We start from the raw sequence: 23,587 nt of genomic DNA, 5'->3' as shown, positions 1-23,587 counted from the left end.
AGGGTGGCAAGAGTATCCCCGCAATTGGAAGCTGTTTTTCCCTATTACCATGGCTTCATCAGCTACAGCATCGTCCAATTGTATAGTCTCATAGTTGCGAGGGTGGCAAGATTATCTCCGCAACTTTATCCAGATAAGAAGGAAGGAGAAGAAAATTACCCTTTGGCACAAGATTGTTTCCTGCATACTGAACCGTAAGTCCTTGCACATTTCACATATACCCTTTTAGTTATTTCATTTATTTCATTAGTTAACCGACCGACTGCCAACAACATTAGTATTGATTTGTATTTACAATAAATTATTGATCTATTTAATTTTCTAAAGCGATAGGGAGTAAAGCTTTCACCGATAGTTCTCTGTTTATTTGCCCCAAAAGACCAACCCTTTGTGCGCTACATCGAGACCTTTGAGGATTTGCATCGCGGTTTTAAAGGAGATTCCGAAGGAGGCCTATCGTGGCGCGTTGGGTGCCTCGAAAAAAAACTCGCCGGATGTAATGGAGAAACTTATTTTGAAGATATTTGAGACGTTTCTAGATATCGAGGGCGTCATGCGAGAAGGGTGTATGAACATTTTTTATCAAAAATTTCTTTTCCCGAAAGGCCGTATCGCTTGTTATCATCAGATAGTGGGAATTTCTATCAAAAAAAAGCGTAACCACTGATTTTCGTAGAGTAAAGAGCTAAAAGGCTCGTGAATTGTTGTCGCAATTAAGGCATATAAACAAGTAGTCCATACATAACCTCAAACTGAAAACGCAAGATTATTTTGAAATTAGCAACCTTTTATTCGAATTTGTGTTTTTTTTAATAAATGTCTTCAGTTCCATACTTTGTTTTGTTTATTCGCATCGAAATATACGCCTTACGGTTCTAGAAAAAAATCTAAAATTTTCTCATACCAAAAAGGGTGTAAGATCTAAAATATAGGTACTCTGATTGTTTTTTTTATTCAAAGATTCGCAAGACTAACTAGAACATACCCACTAATAATGAGAAATAACCACCCTAAGTTAAATTTCAGTAGAATAATAAATTTGTGAAACGTTTTTTTCATTTCCTGGAAACTTACATTTCTGTTGATACACTCTTCTCCCATGACACCCTCGATATAGTGTGTGAATTGTATTTGGCAATAGTATTTGTATTATTGCATTGGAAGCTGTTGCCATTTCTAAAAAGTACAAGCATTCGAACCTTCCTCGGAACTACACCACGTGGTGAAAGACGGGCAACGGCAGCACAGTTTGCCTATCAGTAGTAATTTCCTATCTGCGGTAAAAAGAGGGAACCCCTGTGTTTGTGTGTCCCAGTAGTGTTTAACAGCAGGGCGACCAACATCTCCATCTCGCTCCGTTGTCTCCATGGAGTCAGAGGAGGGTCCCTCCAAACGACGTTAGGCAGAGCTTGATCCCGACATTCCATTCAATGCTATCAGAGCAGCTCCCAATCGTGTGAAAGTTCCTTCGGAGAAATTGTAGCGTCTGTTCCTAGATCTAGCATCATCTTGGTACCTAAACCCCTCGACGTCATAAAAACAGCCGTCGAGATAGACAGTACTCTCTAGGCTTACGATTTGACAAGGTAGTCAAGACAGGCAAGAATCTCGAATTGGAGAAGAATGATCTGTCCAAAATCCCTGTAGACTTTCTTGAGAAATCCAGCCTCATCTACAAATCGCAAGACAAAGCCTTTCCTAGACTTTCCATCTTGGATGTCTCCTCCGATCTCTCCCCGGAGCAGGCCAAGGAGGATATCCCCTCTCAGAACTTCGGTTCTGCTTTCGAGGAATCTTCTCCTTAGCGATAGGGGTACGTGTCAGGTTTCCTGCGCAAGCATCTCTTGGCTAGCCGTCTTGTATACGTCGGGTGCAGTGCTTTGAGTGCCAAAAATTCGGTCATAACTCTACCGACTGCCCTAATGAACTTCAATGCGGTCAGTGCGCAGGTAGTCATGATCTTTTTCCATCTATCCCAGTTGGCCCATGGTCTGGATTCTGGATTACGATAGGAGGGTGAACAGTGTCCACGCGTACTTAGGCCTCAAATTCGGGCCCTTTGTACTTCCTCCCAGACTAGGGTCGCCCGACCCCTCAACGTCACTCAAGCCATCCCACACGTGAGATGAACCTTAGGACGCTGGAAGGGGAGGCGGCTCTAATCGTAGTCATGTCCGGCCAGGATTCCCCCAACATGGATCGTCTCAGTTGGACTAGAGCGGGACATTCACAGAGTATGTGGTGTGCCGTCTCGTCGTCTGTCTAACATCCTCTACAAAATGGTGATTCCACCAAACCCATGCAGTGCATGTGCTTGTTTAGTGTGCAGTTCCCAGAAAGTATGCCCACGAGTAACCTCAGGTTCTTCCTTGATAGCCCTGTACAAAAACGCGCCAAGCTGCGAGATGGTTCTGTGAAGGCTTCTCTCGCATGGCGACAATCTAACATCAAGTTCCACCTAGCCCTGTGCTGGGTGTGGGTGTCTTGAGTTATTAGGTTGTTTACAGTTGTAACTGTAAGTGGAAGAGCCGGCTCTGGACCATAAAACAACGCCTGTTTTGAGGCCAGTCGGGCTAATTTATCGGCTTTCTCATTACCTTCCGTTCCAGCATGCCCTTTGACCCATACGAGCTCAAGGGTGTTGCTGCTTGCTACTTGCTCTAGTACATGGTGACATTCGGAAACCATCCTAGAGATAATTTTACAGTGACCAAATGACTGCAAGGTAGCCCTGCTGTCACTTGAGGTTCTGATAGTTTTGTTCTTTATGTTATGCATAAGAACTTTTCTTGCACTAAGCGTTAATCCTACCAACTCTGACTGGCCCATGGTATTTGCATATCAAGTTTCACCTGCAAGCCAACACTGATTGAACCAAAAAAATGTAATACCGTAAACTTGGATGGCTTTGGCCACTAGGGTGGACTTTGGCCACTTTCTGAAATTTGTTTATATTGTTCATATTCCCAATAAAAACATTTGTTTCTCTAAGTTTAGCGATTGTTTCTGATTCTACATATAGTAATGGAGCTAAAACGGGCTAATATAAATATATACATCATTACCAGAGACATTCGAGAGGGGAGATAGCGCATGAAACTGCGCGAAGTTACAAAACAAGGGGGCTGCCATTTTGACACCCATTGAAGCGCGAAATTTGAACAGGACTATAAAGGTTTACTGACGCAACCCAGAGACATCTAACGCAATCTTCATAAACTACACTCTATTCGGCAGCAGCTCCGTAGGAAGAAACTAATATCTCAATCCAAATGAACAAAAGAAAATGCCAGTGACGTTGACGTTACAAAATAAACACTTAAACCTCGAAAAAAGCTCTCCTAAACACGAACACACGCTAAAATAACACCACTATAAACACAACATGACACAAAGGGTGTAAAAATGGCAGCGCCCATGAGGTCGCACCCTTTCTTGGATGCGCACTCGTCGATCACCGATCTCCCCTCACCATGTCTCTGATCATTACAGACTTTCAAAATCTGTTTTAGAAAACCGTTTAAATAATGTTGGTATACAGCAACCCTCTGACATCTGTTGTGAAATCATAATATCTATGCAATTGTTTATTATTTGACTAGATATCTGCATATAGTTTGTTATCAAATGTTTTTTGGTTTCATCGGTAGAGGGCGGCCAAAGTCGCCCATGCATTTTTTCCCGCCAATGGTATGACTTTGGCCAGTTGTGTGTTGCATGTGTTTTGCGAGGTTAACAGTTGTTTTAGTTATTTTAAGTAACAATAAGGGTAATAAATAATATTTAAGGGTAGTTATTTGTACTTAAATAGTATGGGTCATTACAAAAAATGTCCTGGTAGTAGAAATTATTGTAATTACAGTAAAGACAAATTGCAAAAAGCCCTTGATAGCATTAGAGATGGGAGTATGTCTCAAAGAGATGCGTGTAAAGCTTTCAAAATTCCCCGTGGTACGTTACAAAACAAACTTAAAAATTTGCACCGTAAAATTCCAGGTGGACAAACTGTGCTAACGACCGAAGAGGAAATTAATATTAAATCCCATTTATTGTTATGTTCAAAGTATGGATTTCCTCTAGATTCTTTGGATCTACGAAAAACTGTGAAGAGTTATTTAGACAGGAAGGGGTGTTACAATAGAGAGATTTGCAGATAATTTACCAGGTTCTGAATGGGTTCGGTGTTATTTACAAAGGCATCCAGATCTTTCTCAACGGTTTGCCGCTAATATCAAGTCAGTTAGGGCCGCTGTGACTTCTACAGCAATAAATTCATATTTTGATAATTTGGCCAAGGAATTGGACGGAGTCCCTACAAGTAACATATGGAATTACGATGAGTCCAATTTAGTAGATAACCCTGGTTGTAAAAAAATTATTACAAAAAGGGGCTCCAAGTACCCGGAGAGGATTATAAATTCCTCAAAACAGTCGACTAGTGTCATGTATTGTGGTAATGCAGCGGGTGAAATTTTACCACCTTACGTAGTGTATAGGGCTACAAATTTGTACGACAGTTGTACGCAAGGAGGACCACAGGGAGCCCGTTACAACCGCTCAAAGAGTGGATGGTTTGAGGGCGCAATTTTTGAGGATTGGTTTGAGTTTTTGCTCTTGCCACGGTTGAAAAAATTAGAAGGTGTCAAAGTTGCCATTGGTGATAATCTTTCGTCGCACCTGAGTGTGCATGTGCTTGACCTTTGTGAACAGAACCAAGTCAAATTTATTTGTCTGCCTCCAAATACCACACACCTCACTCAGCCACTTGATATCGCATATTTTCGCCCACTAAAGATCAAATGGAGGCAAATATTAACAGACTATAAACTGAATGGTACAAATAAAACAATTTCAAAACAAGATTTCCCCCGTCTTCTACGATTGCTAACCGACAGTTTAGCTAAGACTGGACAAGGAAATTTAGCAAGTGGTTTTGCAAAGGCAGGAATTTTCCCGCTAAATAGAACAAAAGTTTTGGAACGGATTCCAGGAAACGAAAATGATGATCCCAACATTCAAGCGAATGTCAGCGCTTCCGTAATAAATATTTTACAAGAAAGAAGATTCACACAAGAAAGTATAAAAACAAATAAGAAGAAAGTTAATGTAATTGCAGGCAAAAGCATTTCTGCAAGTGATTTTAATCCGCAGCCTGGTCCAAGTAAGGTCGAAAGGAAGAGAACACGTTCTAGCAGCAGTCTTGAGCACAGTGGATCAGAAACAGAACTGGATGAACCACAAATAGAACTAGTAGACAACATGGAAGAGTCTACTGAAGTGCAAGTAGACATGAATAAATTGGAAACAGGAAACTTTGTTTTATTTAATTACGAAAACCAAATCTACCCTGGAGAAATATTGGAAGTAAAAGAGGACAGAAGTGAATTTAAAATAAAAGCCCTTGTTAAAAGTGGATTGTACCAGTGGAAATGGCCTCAACAGGACGACATCCTGTGGTACAAAAACCCAGAATTACGGCAAATTATTAAAACACCATGTGCTTCAAAGAGAGGTTTTTATAAAATTCCTGAAATAAACGCGCCATAAATATTACTTAGGCCACAGTTAATATTTTTTATTTTGTATAATTTTATGTAGAGTTATATTTTTGTTTTACACAAAATTTTGGATAATAAATTATGTTATGTTATACTATACTTTAATACAAATTGGTCAAAACATTTTTAAAAAATGAATTTGGGGGCCAAAGTCGCACTTCCATGGGGTTTTCTTTATGTTATCATATGAAATGAATGGGTGGCCAAAGTAACCCAACTTTATCTTCTGACTTTGGCCACCCCCTTTTTTTAAAAAAAAGGGTGTTTAAGTATTTGGAGCATCGCGCAAGTTTGTATATTCAAAGCACAAATAGAGACCCATAAAATAAGTCCTTGTTGAATCCGAAATGATAACTCGTTGAAAAGTTATATCAACTCAAAGTTGAAAAGTGGACCAAAGTCACCCAAGTTTACGGTAGGCATTACCTACAGCTACAGTTTTCTAAAACATTGGTGCTGTTTTATGAAGTTATAGTTTCTTTTGAACTACACAAACACTATATCCTAACCCAAACCAACTTCTTCGTTCAGTTGGAAGGAGGATTTTAGTACTATAGATAACAGTTTAAAGAACAAATTAAATTGGTAGAAGAATCATGTTTCATTTGAACATTAAATGTATTTACTATAAATATGTTGTCATTAAAAATTTGGGCGCATGGTGATGCGTAGAATTCTATTAAAACTAAAGACAAACAGTAAAGCTCTATTGAAAAGAAAGTTTTGTAAATGAAGGAAAATATTGACCGATCGTTCTCAGAATTGCACGAAGACAGGATTTTCTCTACCATTTTAATTAGTCACCGGTGTCACGGCTTTTAAACACGACACAAAAGAACAATTTCGACTATTTTAAACAACACAAGTTTCAGAAAATCCATAAGAGTGGAAGAGATTTTATTCAACGTAATAACTGAACATTTATAACATTTTTATTAATAACATGTTTTTATCGAGTCCTTCCAACTTTATAGCAAACTTCATAAATTTTATGAAACATTAAAAGTTAAACAGTTTCTAATAGACTTAATAAAAATCTAAGAACTCTCTGCAAGAGCAAACGTAGAAAAGTTCATTATGGCCGCGCCATTATAAACGTAGAAAAATCTTTTCCATTCTCGTTTTACCCATACAATTTTCCCTTGAAGTAAATCATTAGCAAACTTCTCACATTTAACTGTTTAAGCTAAGCTCGGATAAAAAGTTTGTAGTGTATTTTTTCGGTCCAATAAATCCTTAGAAAAGTCAAGTTTCTAAATACAATTTCTTTAAGTACTAATTAAAAGTTTTAGGCCCCTTTACAACAATCAACCCCAACATTAATGTTGCAAATTGGGGAAATGTGACTGAAATATATAAGCGCAGCAAATCAAACAGTAAGTACACGTACACAATAAAATATAGCATTCATGGAATCGTGGAGCTCGAGGGATAGCAAAAACCCTTCAGAAACTACTCCTCAACTGTTTGAAATTCATTTGAAGTACGCGATATGTGGGTATCTAACTGTTACTATTGGTTACCAAAATAAAAGTGTAGAAAAATTGATTCATAAGAGCCATGAAGCATCTGAGCTCTACTCCATTATTAATCATATCGAAAGGTAGACGTTTACACCTAGCTCATGTACGAAATTACTAAAAAATACAAGACGACAATTCCAAATTGCGAAGAGAAGATCATTGATTATTATTTCCTCGTTACAAATTCTAAACTAAGATACTTCATGGATGAACGAATAACCGATCGAGATAAGAAAACTCAATCTTGTACCCGCCTCTTACCAATATCGTTGACTCATTGCATATGGATGAGGTCCTTGTAACATGTGCTTTGTTTTGTGAATAATGTTAGATGAAAAACGGCAATAAATATCCTTCAAAGCAAACCAAAGCTATAAATCAATAGCTTCAGCTGTTCAAATGAAATGTTGTTTTCCTCGGTGAAGGCAATTTATACACTGAGATAATGTTGACAGATACTTAGGAGCCATCTTGATATTCTTATCCCATTTTTTTGAGATTGTATAATTACGGGATTAATAGAAACACTAACTGGTCTATTTGTTTACTTATAGCTGTCTCAGCTGTAACTAAACTCCTCGCCTTGTTTGCTTCTTTATTTATAAATGGCTCTGCTATATTTTTATTTCAACCCACACCCTCTAGTGTTACGTTAGTAATTGTATATGCGCACATTTACATTTATGTGCTTTTCAGCTATTGAGCCCAAAGAGTTTCTTTACAAGTCAAATTTTAATAGCGGGTAACATAACAGATTAGAGCTCAAAAATGTAACACATATACATGCGTCTTTTTGAACTTATTTTAACTTCTCAAGATAGGGGAGAGAGGGTAAAACGGGATATTTAGTTTTTTAGGTCTCGTAACTTTTTTGCACTAATGCAGGAGACAGATAAAAGAAAAACTAGTCTGGTAAAATGAGATTGGAGATTCTAATGATTTTGGAAGCAACGCGCCGTATACAGTGATATTCATATAGAAGTAGACATAGGGATTTCCTATGTCTACTTTCAAATGATAAAAAGTCTTCTGAATGACGCCTAATTTTATGCAACCAAAATAACTTCTTGAAACAAATAAAAATATGGTTGTCATTAATTATTAATTTGAATATTGTTGCTTTGGCTTCACAGAAAATAAATCTCTTAAACCGGCCCTACGATATCGGTTCTAGCAAGCGCCGCAACTGTCAAGTGATCTGCCAAGCCTTAACTGAAAGTAACTTTCACCCTACACACCATTCAAGAAACATCACTACGCGCCAAGTCTTCTTAATGTACAATTTTCAGTGGGGAGTTTTAGTTGCAATCGAAAATGTCACGAAAATGTGTTGCTGTCACTTTAATTGTAGTGTTTTCTCAGAAGAATAGGTGAAAATTGCCGATAATTATGAACGGAGCCCAGAAGTTTCATGAAAGTTCGCGAGCCTCGCCTCAGTTCATTCGAGCTTGGCGTGAAACATCCCCATGCCTGGACTGAACTGTGGACTGAACTGATTGAAACCTGACAAATAACTGAGTGTTTAGGGAAAGCATTAAACTCCTTTAACTGTTACCGGCACTATACCAATTGGAAATATTTAGTTATTTATTATCCCTCTGGGCCCTCAACGAAGATATTTCGAAATAAATATCGCATTATTATGGCCGCTTTTTTCTGTCTACAGGATCTAGGTTTAAATTTTAAATCTGACGTTTCGTCTCCGTTTGATCATCAGAATTTTCACAATTTTAAACATCAAAATTTGTGTAATATTGTTAAAATATCTTTTTTTGCCTAGAAAACTTTTTCTTGAGTAGTGTATGTACGTAGTTTTTTACGTTTTTACGAATTAATAGCGCTATTTTTGATTAAAAGAAAGTGATACGTTTACATTTACAAATGACATAAAAAGTAAAAAAATATTTCTATAAGAAAAAACAAAATTGATGATGATTAACCGGAGACGAAACGTCGGACTTAAAATTTAAAAGTAGCATCTTGTAGAGGGAAAAAAGTGGTTGCAATAATGTGCCATTTATTTCGAAATATATTTTTAAATAACTTCAATAAAAAATAAAAAGATTTTGCAAAATTTTGGTTTTTTCCGGATATCTCCGAAAGTAGTCGGAATTTTTCAGTATCAAAACTGCATTGTGTTAAGCTTCAAAATACGCAACTTTGTCAAATTTAAACTACCTACCTATCTGTTACAGTTCCGAGATCCCCATGGTGACCTTCGAATTTGAATCAGCCTGTACAGATCAGATGCGGAAAGCCGGTATCGTAGACACCGCGGATTTGTCGCTCAATAAGCAATAAAGAGGTTTAAATAATATCGAAAGACGCAATCAAATTAAACAGTGGCACATTTTATATTGAATGCTTGTCAGTTTGTAAACAAAGGTAGCCAACATAAAACAGAATGCAGACAAATTTCCATTATTTTGGCATATCTTCCGAAGTAATCGGAATGTTCTGGTTTTCTTTAAAGCATGATAATTAGTAACTATTAAATTGCGCAACTTTTCCTTAATTTGACCATCGTCGTAGATCTGCGAGCTTCAAGAAAGCGTCATGCCAGAGGAACATATTGCTCTAAAGCAAGTGTCGTTGACTATATTAGATATACAGGGTGTAGAAACTGTTTACGCACCATAAGAATTTCAATGCTAATTTCTTTATATCGAAATATTTTCTCTTCTAATTAATTTAAAGCAAAATGTTATACTTTTAGCTATATAGAATCCTAGAATATTATTGAAAGGTATAACGCTGCCCCTCCGCTACCGAACTGTACAAGACATTTCATTGGAAAAAATCTGTCTGAGAACGATCCGATTCGGAGTAAATTGACAAAATTAATTATTAAAGGGCTACAAAAAGGGAGTTCATGATGTTGGACTTTCTGTTCGTCCGTCTGTGTACATGATAACTCACGAACGATTTCGAATTTTCCAATTATGTTTTCATTTATAGGTAGACCATGGTCAAGGGACTAACTGATTAAATTTTTGTTGAACTTTCTGTCCGTCTGTCTGTGTACATGTGTTCAGTATCACGTTTATCTTCACCCAAGGAAGAAATGATTAAGTTATCAGTGACCCAGGAGCTCCTGTCCGTCTGTAAAAAAATATATCAAACAAGCTCCCGGTTACTGAAAGTTAACAAGAGCCCAAATGAAAATAGTATTTAATCGAAATATGCAAAAGAAAATATTATTACTAATTCCTCCAATTATTTTTACAATTCCACGTCGTACAATTTATAGGAAAAATTGGCCCAATATCAAATTAAGGTTTTACTGTGTGCTAATTTGTTCCTCCAGACATATGGTGTAGTATAAAAACAGTCGCATGTAGCCGCCCACTGCAAAACTTATGTCTTTTTCTTCGCATGGGTTAGATATAGAGATGAAAATATAATAGCATAATTTGCGTACACCTCACAGGCGACCATGCGATGATTTAACTGACTGTTTTTATACTAGAAGAGCAATAGTACACTGTACATTAAAATTCATTAGAAGGGGAACATTTAAAGGCGATTAACTACGATCAAATTTAAAGAGCCATCAATGTTATATCAACCAAATTAGTAGTAGTAATTAGTTGAAATTATTTATTCTTCTTGTTTGTATTTGGTACTTGCCCTTTAATTAGTGGCGTTTATAGTTATTAAATCGACATTTCTCCTTCATTCAAACTTCTGTACTGTAACAACCACATTTTGCTACCCTATCATAATTAAGTGATGAAAAAAGTGATAGATCTCAGTATCGTTTGTATAGAACCAACAAAGGCGGTTTTGATATGAATCTATTCAGGGGGAACAATGGTGGTAATGAAATATGTACGTGTCAAAGGTAATGTGGTTTCGATATGAAGACAGACATTTGCTCAAAATACAACACATTAAAACGTTGCCGCATACACACTCGTTTTTATGGCACGTCGCTCGATAAGCTAAATGTCGCCAGAATTTACATTGCTGACTATTGTTTCTGGTTGTATTAATTACGTTAATAATCATCGAGATCTAATTCAATGGCGAGTAGGTATACCTACATTTACATTTGATGTATTCAACCGAAATTACAATGACCGAGAGTATTTGTCTAGGTACAATGGTAGTCGTAACACTTATAACCCGTTAACATGAAATTACCGTAGATAATGTAAATGTGTGTTACAAAACACCTCAATCTATGTCTAATTCTTGAAATAAATGCTGTCAGTATTGACAGAAGTAAATGACTACGACATATATTGTCTCTTACAACGAAATTACTACCCATTTGTTTTTAAGCCATTAGTTAGGATTTATTTACGTTAATCTTGTTTTCGGTCAAAACTGTCTGTTTTTGGAAAATGTTTTGCTAAACTCACAAGTGGCGTTATAATTCGATTTGTAGGCGAAAGTGTCTGAAGTATTCCTTCCAGCTTTCTAGCTACTGATGTTTATTTATTTATTTATTGTCCCTCTTGTTCTAGGCCCTCAACAGGCTTACGCCCAATTACAGAGTGACCCACATAATGCTTTTTAGAGGTGCCCCTGCAGAAGGTCTTAAGTTGTTCTATACTACTCCGGTATTTACCTTACGAATTAGGAAAACTGCAGGAAAACCTAATTCGGAGTAACCGGCAGAATGCTCGAAACTGATCTAAGCAAATTCCCATCTCTGCCACAGATGAAAAATTCACCTCAAACCAGGTTCGAACACCCGACCTCCGGATTTATACCCCAACGCTCTATACCACTGAGCTATAATGCCGGATGTTGCATTGAAGTTTCAAATTTTCTTATAAATGACCAAACCAAAGGGTGGTTGATCACATAAAAATTTAGCTTTGAGGGATACAGAATGTTGGCGTTATGGGCAATTCCATCTTCTGTCTTCTACCCATACAAGGGATTGGTCCAAATTCTTAAAATTGTAAATGGAAAGAACCGTTCAAGTGCTTTATTCCATACGAAGTTGAAATTCCGTTATACCAGGGCCTTGTTTGTTGAAATCATTAAAATTAAAAGTAGGAAAATGTAACTATTATTACCTTTCCAATCTCAATAAAACGGCGCTATTTAGGAACAAGCATTTTAGAAACCATTCAAAATGATCTGTTCTCTGGCTAACCCTACTTCCAAAACTTCTATTCAGAAATTATACGGTAAAGAGAACCCATATCGCTAAAAAAATCAGCCCTCAGCGGTCATCTGGTCTAGGATATTTACCATATTCGTTAATTAGTTATTTACCACAAACCTAGACGATTCGTACTTTGGTTTGTGTTTCTCAAAATATCTGTCGTTGGTTGGTAAATGAATTTTCAGTTCATTCGTTGAGAGAAATTCACAGACATGGAAAGGTTTCCAATACTCTTATCATGCATGCGTTTGGTTTTATCATTAGATCATTAGATTTCAATAAAAACCCGCGTAAAAATAATTTATTTGAATGCCTTTAGAACATTTGATACCTCGTTTGATACATTGTTCGTAACTGAATTAAATGGAAAATTCACTTCTTCTAGAAGAAATTACCTCCACTAACTTCCATACAATAATACAATCTTGATTCAAACTCAGATCTTACATTTCTCAAGACCCCGGGAGTTATTCTCCGGCATTCAACGATATGTTTTTGTCTTAGTTCGGCAAGTTTTAGTTGGGATATCTTGTATACGGTTTTCGGGAGGAAGTTACCCGTTCGGTGATATTTTTGGAAAATCAACATCTGAATACCTATTGGAAAAAGTTTCCATTTTCCAGAAAACTTGTCTGATAGGTATTCTCGCACGATTACTGTGTGCCCTATATCGTTGTATTCGTAATAAAAAATACTACTGATAGACACCCTTATCTTGGACACAGTGTATAAAATGCTACGGTCATTGGCAACTAGACAGTAATTGGGCGTGGCATATATTTTCTAAGAAAATAAGAATAACGAGTAGGATATGATTTAGGTTGATTGCATATTAAGTTGGTAACATCTTATCGGTTAAATCTTTAAATTAATTTCCGGGTGGCTAGATCATAAGTAAAATGAGGAAAATGTTGAAGAGGAATTTGGCTGCATTAACTAATTTTTACTATTTTAACTTGTTTTCATATTACTTAAGAGAGCAATCAATTTACTGCACATAAACATAGAACATGCATATGGTTGATATACCAAAAGCTGAGGCGGCTCAGTTCGTAAATATTCCTCGAGAATAATAGCAATCATTAGTGACTCAAACAACAACAAAATCGACCAAGTGACTTCAAATGGAATTTCTTTTACTTTTTGGCCAGTTCTCTATAGCTTACCCATTTGTTAAACGTAAAGGTGAACAGTAATCCTTTTCTTGATCGATTCCACAAATTATTAATTAATCCTTCACGTGAGAGAAATGCATTAGACAAGCTTTTATAAAAGATACTTCCCACATAATGTCACCACCCGTAACATGCAATATAAAAGGGCCTACGTGACTGCACATGAAGTTTAATTAACAATGGACTATTAAAATCAATAAACAAACGATCACGCTAATCCTGAAAATACTTTTTTGCAGGAATTCAGATTAATTCAAAACAAACTAGTAAATCTCGTTAAATTTTCTGATGTGGAGCGTAGTTCAGAACATTTGTCGCAAAACTTCAGTAGTCACGATTCAGACCAAATTTGTGAGAAAATGAGAAAGCAACGATGATAATCTATGCCCACCAGGATGCCCACTCATTCCCCAACATCCCGCTACCTTGGGTTTATTATTATATTAAAACTATTAATGATTGGGATTCAACATACTGTTATTTTGTACATTTTCAATGCGATTTACACAATCTGTCCCGTTTTTCCGAAATTCCCTCGAATAATTCTTCTCCAGTTCTGTTTCTCAAATTCTCTTCTCAAGTTGTTCTCAACCTCTCTAATCTTTCCCATCAGCAGTTCGTCTTAAACTTCCACAAAGTGGTATTTTTTTCTCGATTGGTTCAGCTAAAGTGGAACGCTCAGTGTTAGAAGCATTGTTGAATCGTTTTTAATCAAACATTTTCGAATCTCGATTTTGATATAATCAGCAGAATTTCTACTTTAACTATGGGAAACGGGGTAGATTTACTGTTCCTGTCAATTTCTTGTTTGTAATGAAGTTCTACTTAATTTCCCTTTAGTTTCTTTAAAGTTTTACTTTGTGTTCTCCTCAAGCTTCTCTCAATTTCCTCATAAGGTGTCTTCATGTTCCTTAATTGAAAATTAATATTAAAATCTGAGAAACAGGCCATAGAGTCGTCGCACTAGCGAATATCGAAAGCGTTTTTGCAGACCACTTACCTTGGAAGAATATTTTGCACGTATTTCACGTATTTTAAAAATATAAACGCGTCCAGACCTTCTCATTTCCCAGTCCCTTTGTGTGTACCCATTTTCGATACTTGTTTTGACGGGCATGTCAATCAATGTCAATATCAAAAAAACCCTAGTAATATTTGGATTTTCTCATGTATATTTAGGTTTAAATTTGTTTGAGTCACTGTAGTTTTCAATTATGCATTATTTAGTCCGTGGGGAATTGTTATTGATGCATGTTAGATTTTCTTTTCGTTTCATTTTCCTTGCAATAACTTGGTCGGCACGGTCAGCGTAGTTGCGTACTCAATGTCGATTTAATTGCACACTTTTTAAGCCTATTACCTTCTAGCGATTTCGAATGTTGTCTATTTCTCGAAGTGGTTTTGGCCGAGACAACACTATTTCTCTCATTTTGGAGGATATAAATTTGGATTTGTTGAATGGCCGCGAAATCCCGAATATATCCGACGCGCATCTCTTCATCTTTAGTCTTGGAACGATCTCTACATTTGTTACTTTGCGTAATTTAATTTAAATATGTTGAGGGTTGATTGAATCCTTATTATACAGGGTGAAAATTTTGTCTGGAGTCCTGAATATATTTAAACAACATTTTTTAAAGAAGATTTGTATGGTATCCAAAATTTTAAAAAGTTTGCTACCAATCTACGTACAAAATCAAATTTGTGGTCAGTGGCGTACTTCTGCCTGATCAAAGGGGTGATATTTTTTTAAAGGGTATACTTTTTTCGATATAAGAGCATAAAAAACATATTATATCAGAATTCACAATCAAATTTAAGAGAAAAACTCAAGGCGTAAGATATCGTTAAAAAGTAATAAAATCACAGCAGGTATCTTTTACGTGAGAAGTAACTTTTTTATTCATTTTTATTAATTTCCGATCAATTTATCAGTTCGCCAAAGCTTGCATAAATGTAGAGGAAATTGCATGTGTAGGTAGCGCACTTACCCGACTCGTTTTCTGTAGGTACACCCAAACTATTTGAGTTATCGTTGATAAAGGCCTCTGCAGAATTAGTAAAAGTTTGAGGAGACAGCGTTAAATCAGGACCACTTGAGGAATCAAATAAATCAAACGTCGCCGTAACTCCTTCCGTTGCACCTGTAAAGAAATTCGATTATTGAGATATATTCTCGCGAAGGTAATTGCAAATATACATCAAGTTTGGGGTAAACAATTAATCAACTAAACTAAGCTAGTTGTGTGCGGATATGGTGTGCATTATGGGGAGTTGGCCAGACTTTCTCAACATATATGAGGTGCTTGATTAATATGAAACTTAGAAACAGTTTATCTAGCGATGTTATCGAATTGTAATCCATCATATTACACTTCTATTTACGAGATGACAACTTTGATGTGCAGCTGCTTTTAGTTTAACGCTAATCTACCAACTTTCCATCCATGCCGTTGAATATAAACGAGTAGATATAACTGAAACAGGAAAACTGTGAGGGAATGCTCTTCAAAGCAGAAAGCTCGCCCCATCTCAATCTAATTTAATAAAATTTTATGGAAGACTTTTGCGTAATGAGTTTTGAAAGCTTTATTAAAAAATTTTCAATTTTTATTACGATTTTTATACTTTTTATTGCAACTTTGTGTAATTTATGAAAACATGGGACTGAGATCCGTATAAAAAATTTAATAAAATTGTTTTTTATTACTTTGGCGTTCGTATTAAAGTATAAAAATACGACAGCGCCGCTATATCTCTCCAGCTTAATAGAAATTTTAATTTATGCAATTATGGCATGGTTTTCCGAAATCGCACCTATTGCATAACTTGGATTGCTCTTTGTAAGAATAGCGTATCTTGGAAAACTTGCTAAGACACCGTCTTCGCCAAATTAATAAACAGCGACATAAAATAATTGCAGACTCGAGGAAAATAGGAGTCCTAACGCTTCATATTTTAACCAATTTACCCTCGTCTTTGTTTAACTAAAGAGCTCGTCTGAAAATCGACAAAGACAAGGATAGGATCGCAAACCTTCCATAAACGGATATTAAATTGGTTTAGAATGGCGAGTTTTCTATCTCTAAACGATTTCCTTCGATTCTTATTTATAATGACTAAACGCAAGGAAGGATGAGATTTTTAATATTCATTCGTTGCATTTGCAAAACAGTAAACAGCAATAAAATCGGCTTAACAACGTACAACAAATTTTGCAGTAAACTTGAACATAAATAAGAAGAAAATCACGTAACCCCCATAAAGTTCACATGTACATTGAACTACGTCTCTCTCAGCAGCAAACATCAGTTAAAATTCTCAAGGGAGAAAAAATCCCAAAACGTATAAACCAACCTTTTACTTCTCTTTCACCCTTGTCGAATAGCGAGTAAAGTTTTTGCATACCTAAGCGAAAGTTTTGGCAGTAAGCAAAATTACTGAATGTAGTCCTCATTACAGATTCCTAGAGGGCGTTTGAGAAGTTGGTAGTAACGGACTGAAAATCTCCGAACGAAACTCGAAAATAAAATAAAATGACCAATTTACGTTACGATATAAGGGATGCGTAAATTGGCAGGTCGTTATTCATCCCTTTATTTTATTTGCTTTGTGTCAGTTCTTAAAGTTTTTACACTACTTTCTAAGTAGTTCGTACACATACACCACGGAAATAATTACCTGGAAGGTCTTGTTTTGTGTATCGTGAATTTAAATGTCAATAGAATAAAGACAGATGCCCCATTTCTCGACGTCCTGCTCTCAAAGCGGACACCTTCGTTTTCAGTTTTGAATACAATGCCCCTTACTAACCCACTGGATGAAATAGAATAGGGATGCAAAGGTTGGGGTAGTTAACCTCAAGATAATTTTCCTTGTACGTGCCTATTAGGGAATTAGAAGTGACCAGATTGGCGAAGGTGGTGCAAGCTTTGTTTGAAGTACCTATACTTAAATGCAAAACGAAGGAATAAATCAGTATATACAGGCAACATATATTTCGATTTTTGAATTTCGGTGCATTTCTAAAATACGTTTGGTCCTTCGATCCGGGGATGAACAATGAAAAATTCGGTGACTATTATGACAAAGTGCTCGCACAGATATAGAATGGCGGATGGCGAATAGGAGGCGCAATGTGCTATCTAAGGACTATCAAAACTGAATAGAACATTTCGGGTTAACGATAAACCATATACTACTCTACATTCCTAAAATTATGGGACAATATCAGCCAGTAATAGGCTTTGGAAAGAAAAATAAACTTAGGGAAATTACACTCAGTTATAAGACGGGTATAAACAAATATAACAAACGACTTCAAACAGTGAAAGGGTTAGTAAGGCAACTTCGGCTAGTTTCTTGGGATTTTGGAATTAGTCCAAAAACGTTGTAATGGCCCATTACCGGAAGCAGCGTTTGTAATCAACCAAATCACGTCATGGGCTCTATTTGAACGGAAGGAAACGCACTGCAAATTTATACTGCGAACCTTTCTGTGATAAGGCTGAATGCTTTGTGGACTGCTAGATCCTTTCCATTAGTGTTGCGCTGGGACTTTTATACATGTTGCTGATGTAGATGCTACAATTCTCATTTTAATAGCTTTAAGCGTACCTATTGGTATCGTTGACCGCAACTTTGATCCCTTTGCATTTAGAATAAAAAAAAACTGGTTTATTCTTTAACACGGCCGAAAATTTTTTTAGCTGATAACACTATTATCACAACAAAGCTCCTCGGAATTAGAAGATAGTTGTTGGTGCCATTTTTACCTACTCATCACCTTTGCTTTAAATGTAGTAATTTTTCCTTTGCCAGGATATAATTATATAGTTTTAATTAACAATTTCCAAAGATCATGGACTTTATCAAACCAAAACAAATTGTAGTATTTGTCCTACAGTTGGAGCATCGTTAGAAAAATAAAAGCATCACGTGTCGTTAACTTATTGACCACCCAAATTTTCGGATTCTTTTCTTGGTAATAATCACCTTCGTTTGTTCTAGATATATTTTTAAGTTTTCTTTTCATTAGTTGTTTTTTCAATCACTTTAAAATGCTTTTTAAATCTTTTTCATTTGTAGAACATGGCGTTAATTCGCCTGGAAAAACATACTTGGACATCTTCACCCGCCTTTTTTTAATTTTGTCACTCGCTTGACCATAATTTCAGGTTAAGCAGTGTTTCCGAATAAATTGTTGTCGTCAAACACTTAATTGTGTGTTTATTCGAATCCCTTGTGCGACCCAGATAGAGTCTTCATGGCAGATTTTTATATTGGTGCCCAAGATGTATTTTTTAAATGTGAAACAAACTTTGCGTAAGACATTCTTTGGAATTTTCGGAAGTTGATCGAGACCACCGAGTCTCTCAATTTGAAAAAATGTTAATGTGGATTTTCGGATGTGTACGAGGAGAGATAATTTTGACCGCACACCATTGCACACAGCAAAATACATACATGCCTCGTAAATCTCCATTTTTAGTATTTCATTACATTCCAGGTTACATTCTAATTTGAGTTCTAATTATTTAATTACTTAATGGCCGTATTTGTCTGTTTTATTCAGTCTATAATAAACAATTTCAATTAATACATAATTGTCATGTTCAGGTCAACGGGTGCTTTGATAGTATCGCACAATGGGCCTTGGATATGTGTACTGAGTTAGTCGGGCTCTCCTTGTGAAACCCATTAGGGATGAAAGTGTGCTAACCACCAAAGGAGTGGTCACTTTCCCGTTTCAAAAATTTCCATTTGAATTCGTATTTTGTTGAAATTTTTACACATATACCGCTTTATAGCGAACATGAACTAAGGACGTGTGGCGATAATAAGAAACGTAAGGGGGAAAGCGAACACGGTTGTCACGATTCAAAGCAGCGCACGGGTTTTCTATTGGTTGTTAGGGCACGCCGGTCGAGGTCATTGCGTTCGCCTTTTAGGTTTTTCTCCTGGGCGAGATTTAACTAACAAAAGAAGTTGAAGAGCGGGCGATTCTAATTGTACTGTTGATGGGGTTTGATGGGGCAAGGTTTTAAACGACGACACAGACGATTAAAATGAAACAATTATTAAGCGACAGAGCAAAGCGATGCAAGCTTTATATAGAGAAGTCGATGGTGTCCGTCTGTCCGTGAACACGATAATTGTCAAACGCTTGGACCGATTTGGTTCAAACTTGGCACAGTTGACCTATATGCCACAAGTAATATTAATAATAATATAATAATAATAATCATATTTAATCCAAAAATTTTTTTTTTAAAACCTCATGCCTTAGATTCAGCAAAACGCTGCTCTTCCATCTACATCATGACAAAACAAAGAATATTTGTACAGAGCAAAACAGCAAAAGAAAACAAAATTATTTTAGAATAACTATTTAGTAAGTATAGTGAAATGATGAATGAACAGATTGAAAGATAAAAGACAATACGAACAGGAATAATCAACAGCAACACGAATTCAAATTAAAGAGTGAAATAAAAGGTTAATCAATTGTTTTTTGAACTGACGAATTGTTAAACTCTTGAGAGGCGACGGCAATGCATTGTACATCACAGCAATGGTGTAGCTAAATGACCTGAGTGCTGTTTTATGTTGAGGTTAGTTAGTAGCCCTGTATGCCTAAGGTTTAAATTGTGTATGTCAGTCCTAAACCTGATCTTATTGTATAAATATGGTGGCCGCTTATCGGAAATGATTTTATGAAATAAAACAGCATTTTGGATAAGCATATTGAAAATGGGGCAAATCCAAATGATCAAAATTTAATTAGTTAGTCCCTTGGGCATTGCCTACCTATTACTGAAAATAGAATTGGAAGATTCGAAACCGTTCGCAAGTTATCATGTACACAGACGAACAGAAAGTCCAAAATCATGAACGAGCTGGGCCGCTCGTTACAAAATCAATTTCACACATTTCACGTCTTGATTATTTCTTATCTCTTCAAAACACCTACTAACAGTTAGGTATATTAAATATCCTTAAGAATGACAACAGAGCAAATGACGTGTAGCTATATCAATTTTGTTTAAATGGGTCGAAATTGCTATTACACCCCTTTCAAAAAGCATTCTTTTGTATTAAATTTATTTATTAACGAGGGATTTTGGTTTTTCTGTCCGGCCGTCCGTCTCTGTGCATGAACGCGAACGGTTTCCAATTTTTCAATTCTGTTTTCAGTAATAGGGAGACAATGGACAAGGGACTAACTGACTAGGTCAATACTCGTCAACCGGAAGAGACCTTGCCGCTCGTTGTCTATATTGGTTCAGTTTATTTTGTATTTGTTAAGTTAATTCATAACCAGACCGCATCAAAATCTGATTTCGGGGGTATTTCTGTAATGAGAATATTATGGCCTTCAAAATTATGTCACGCGAAGTGGGGTGCATATTATAACTTTAAAGTGGGCGTAGTTGAGGGTGTGGGGTTACAATATAGTATAACTAAGTTATTCCTTTACCTTCCCTTCCATTAAACTTCCCCGTAGCTATCTAAATACACATGTTTTTGCCCAATCAGTCGTTCGTTTTGAAATGAAGGCCATGCATAGTTTACAGCAACAATTCTTTGATCATCAATAATTTACATGCTCTTATTTGTTCAATTAGAATCAATGTTAATGTGTATAGGTGCTCTTAAAGTACCTACCAGTTTATTCGAATAAAGCTGGCGAAACATCGCCTTTAAGTAATAAGGATGATTTGTTAATACCTTTATCTCTACAGTGTTGTATTTAATATTACGCACATTCGTAAATTAAATTAACACAAGAATATGAAATCATTTAATAATAGTAGCGTATAGAGTTGAACATAAATTCTGAACGTAATTACATAATTTACATGTGACAGTGCAATATACTTTTAGGTAGGAGAATTATGGTAGGCATTTATGAATAATATATATAAGCGAATTGTTTCAGAAATTGTTACCTCCATTTGTATGCATCACCATCACAAGAAAGCATAAAAGACCACCTGTTCCCTAATTAAGGCCTTTATGTTAAAAGGCGGTGTAGTTTGTTTTTGCTCTTCCAAACTAGGACAACACGTCGGTTTATTTGAGATGGGAATAAGAGCGGGGGGAATTTATTGTACATTTCTTTAGTATAATAGGGGGAAATCTTGCAGAAAAAGCAGAGCGGAAATTAAGGCTTACCATCGCAGATGTTGTCATTAGGGCCTCCTTAGTTTACAGTAAAATCCGCTTGAGTGAAAGTTTCGTGTTCGAATTTTAAATCAATTTCGGGGCGGGTAAAGACTCATTTTCACCTAAAATATTAAATTGGGTATGCTAAAATATTCCGGTTGTTTCACGAATACTTGCTGATGTTGTGGAATAAAGCTGTAGAAAACACTCATTTTAGGCTATTCAATATGGAAATCGATTTGCCGCCGTTATTACGGCCGTTCGAGAAATGCAATTTCATAATATTACAAAAACAGGCCATTGTGGACGTGACTTATACAGGCTAGTGGTAGTCATGCTGCCAATTTCCGGGATTATCGGAAAGCTATACATAAAAGTTGATAGTTGACCTCCATAAACTTGGCGTACGGTTTACAGAGTATAATAATTGAGACAAATGTTTTAGAAATGTGTGCAGCACTTGGAAATTAGTGATTTTGGCGCAATATTAAAGTAATAAACTACTGGACAGGCTCGAGATGGAAAAACGTAACAACGATATTAAATTTTGCGCAAAGGTTACACAGAGGCGCGAATTATCTGTGAACTGCCAAATCGTACTTGCCACACTCTGAAACCCTCATTAAATAAAGAAGTATGAGGCCCCCAGACTCCAGGTTCTTAAATAAGTAAAGTCTCCCTTCATATTCGAAAAAATTAAAACTCTTTAATTTATGTGAAGGATTTGCATTTTAAAACAGGTTTTCCAATATAAAAATTAGAATAGCCCCGAAACTCCTTATTAATTAATAATTTTCAGACGCCGACGGCCGCACAATGGTTTTAGCAAAAGAGAGAAAAATACCAATAAATTTCTACATAAAACAGCCAAATTCCATTATCCCCGCATTTCAAATCAGAATTTTCCTAACTTTCAAAGCAGTAAATTATCTTAATATTTTAATTCGCTCCGATTTATCGGACGTCAGCTATAATTTGAAACCATTCAAATATGAAATAAAAAATGAAATCTCCCAGCTCGCATATTTAATAAAGAAGCCTTCAGACGACACGTTCACTTAAAATATTAAATATTAATAACTACTGCAGTTGGCAGTGAAGGCTTTGTACCTACGAGGATGCAAGAACCTAACCTACCCACGGGAGCGCTCTATCATAGTTGGTCATGTCCGGTCCAAATTACAGTCATACATCACTTTATCCGTCTGGTGCATTTGCTGCTGTGAATACCTAAGTTCGTCCAGATTTAAATGGCGTAAAATCGGAATTTATGAAAACCATCTCTTAAACTGGAAGACATTTTCATAAAACTATCTGCTAGATACTTATCGCAGTAAATTAAATTTTCCCATTGTAGCCTATGCATTGCTGAATTATTCCACACATACAAATTTGATGTTTTTCAGTTAGATTTATGCATTTAGAGCTTGTTAAAACGAAATGTAGCGAACATTACTTTAGAACAGTGGCCTACATAAAATAATACATGTTTCTGAGCATTAGAAATTGCGTTTACGTTACTGTAAACAAGTTTTGCAACACACTCAAGATAAATAAGTAGAGAGAAATAGTGAATGTAGGAAGACCGACTCTCGAAAACTCGATGCTCATCCTACTTTTGGGCACAGCAACATTTAAAACAAGTATAAATTGTGCACAACTTTTGTGAAGATAAAGCGCATTTTATAAAACCCAAATAGCTTAGTAAATAGTTGCGTTATAAGGTTAGATGATTAATGGAGAGATTTCGCTAATAGATGTCTCGTCCAGACAATTCATTTTGCCTTTGTGGGTACTTCCCTCCGACAAACCGTTTTCGAGATATTCGCTCTTAAAGTTTTATCATCACCAATAGATATATTTCTGCCAGACGTCCCAATCGTCCTTTGTGGGTACCCTCCTCCGACAATCTGCTCTTGAGATATAAGGAATTATATCCGATCACGATAAGGAGTCGAGGAGGAGGACTATGGTTGGTAGAAATTAATTCCTTTCGTTGAGACCTTTCATTAGAGTACCTTGAAAGATCAAACCAGT

The 23,587-nt window shown here is 36.2% G+C and overlaps 1 protein-coding gene across 7 annotated transcripts in view; it reads right to left on the bottom strand.

Moving 5' to 3' along the window:
• Positions 1-23,587, bottom strand: part of LOC116160483 — a 321,930-nt gene that overhangs the window by 52,353 nt on the left and 245,990 nt on the right. For all 7 annotated transcript variants that reach the window (XM_031473685.1, XM_031473680.1, XM_031473683.1 and 4 more), the window contains one exon: positions 15,373-15,525. In XM_031473685.1, coding sequence (XP_031329545.1) covers positions 15,373-15,525 — 153 coding nt within the window. The remainder of the gene's footprint in view (positions 1-15,372; positions 15,526-23,587) is intronic.

Source organism: Photinus pyralis, unplaced genomic scaffold (assembly GCF_008802855.1).
Source record: "Photinus pyralis isolate 1611_PpyrPB1 unplaced genomic scaffold, Ppyr1.3 Ppyr1.4_LG1, whole genome shotgun sequence".
In the NCBI taxonomy this organism is placed as follows: Eukaryota; Metazoa; Arthropoda; class Insecta; order Coleoptera; family Lampyridae; genus Photinus; species Photinus pyralis.
Note: the sequence above shows the minus strand (reverse complement) of the source record. Positions and strands in the feature narration are given on the sequence as shown.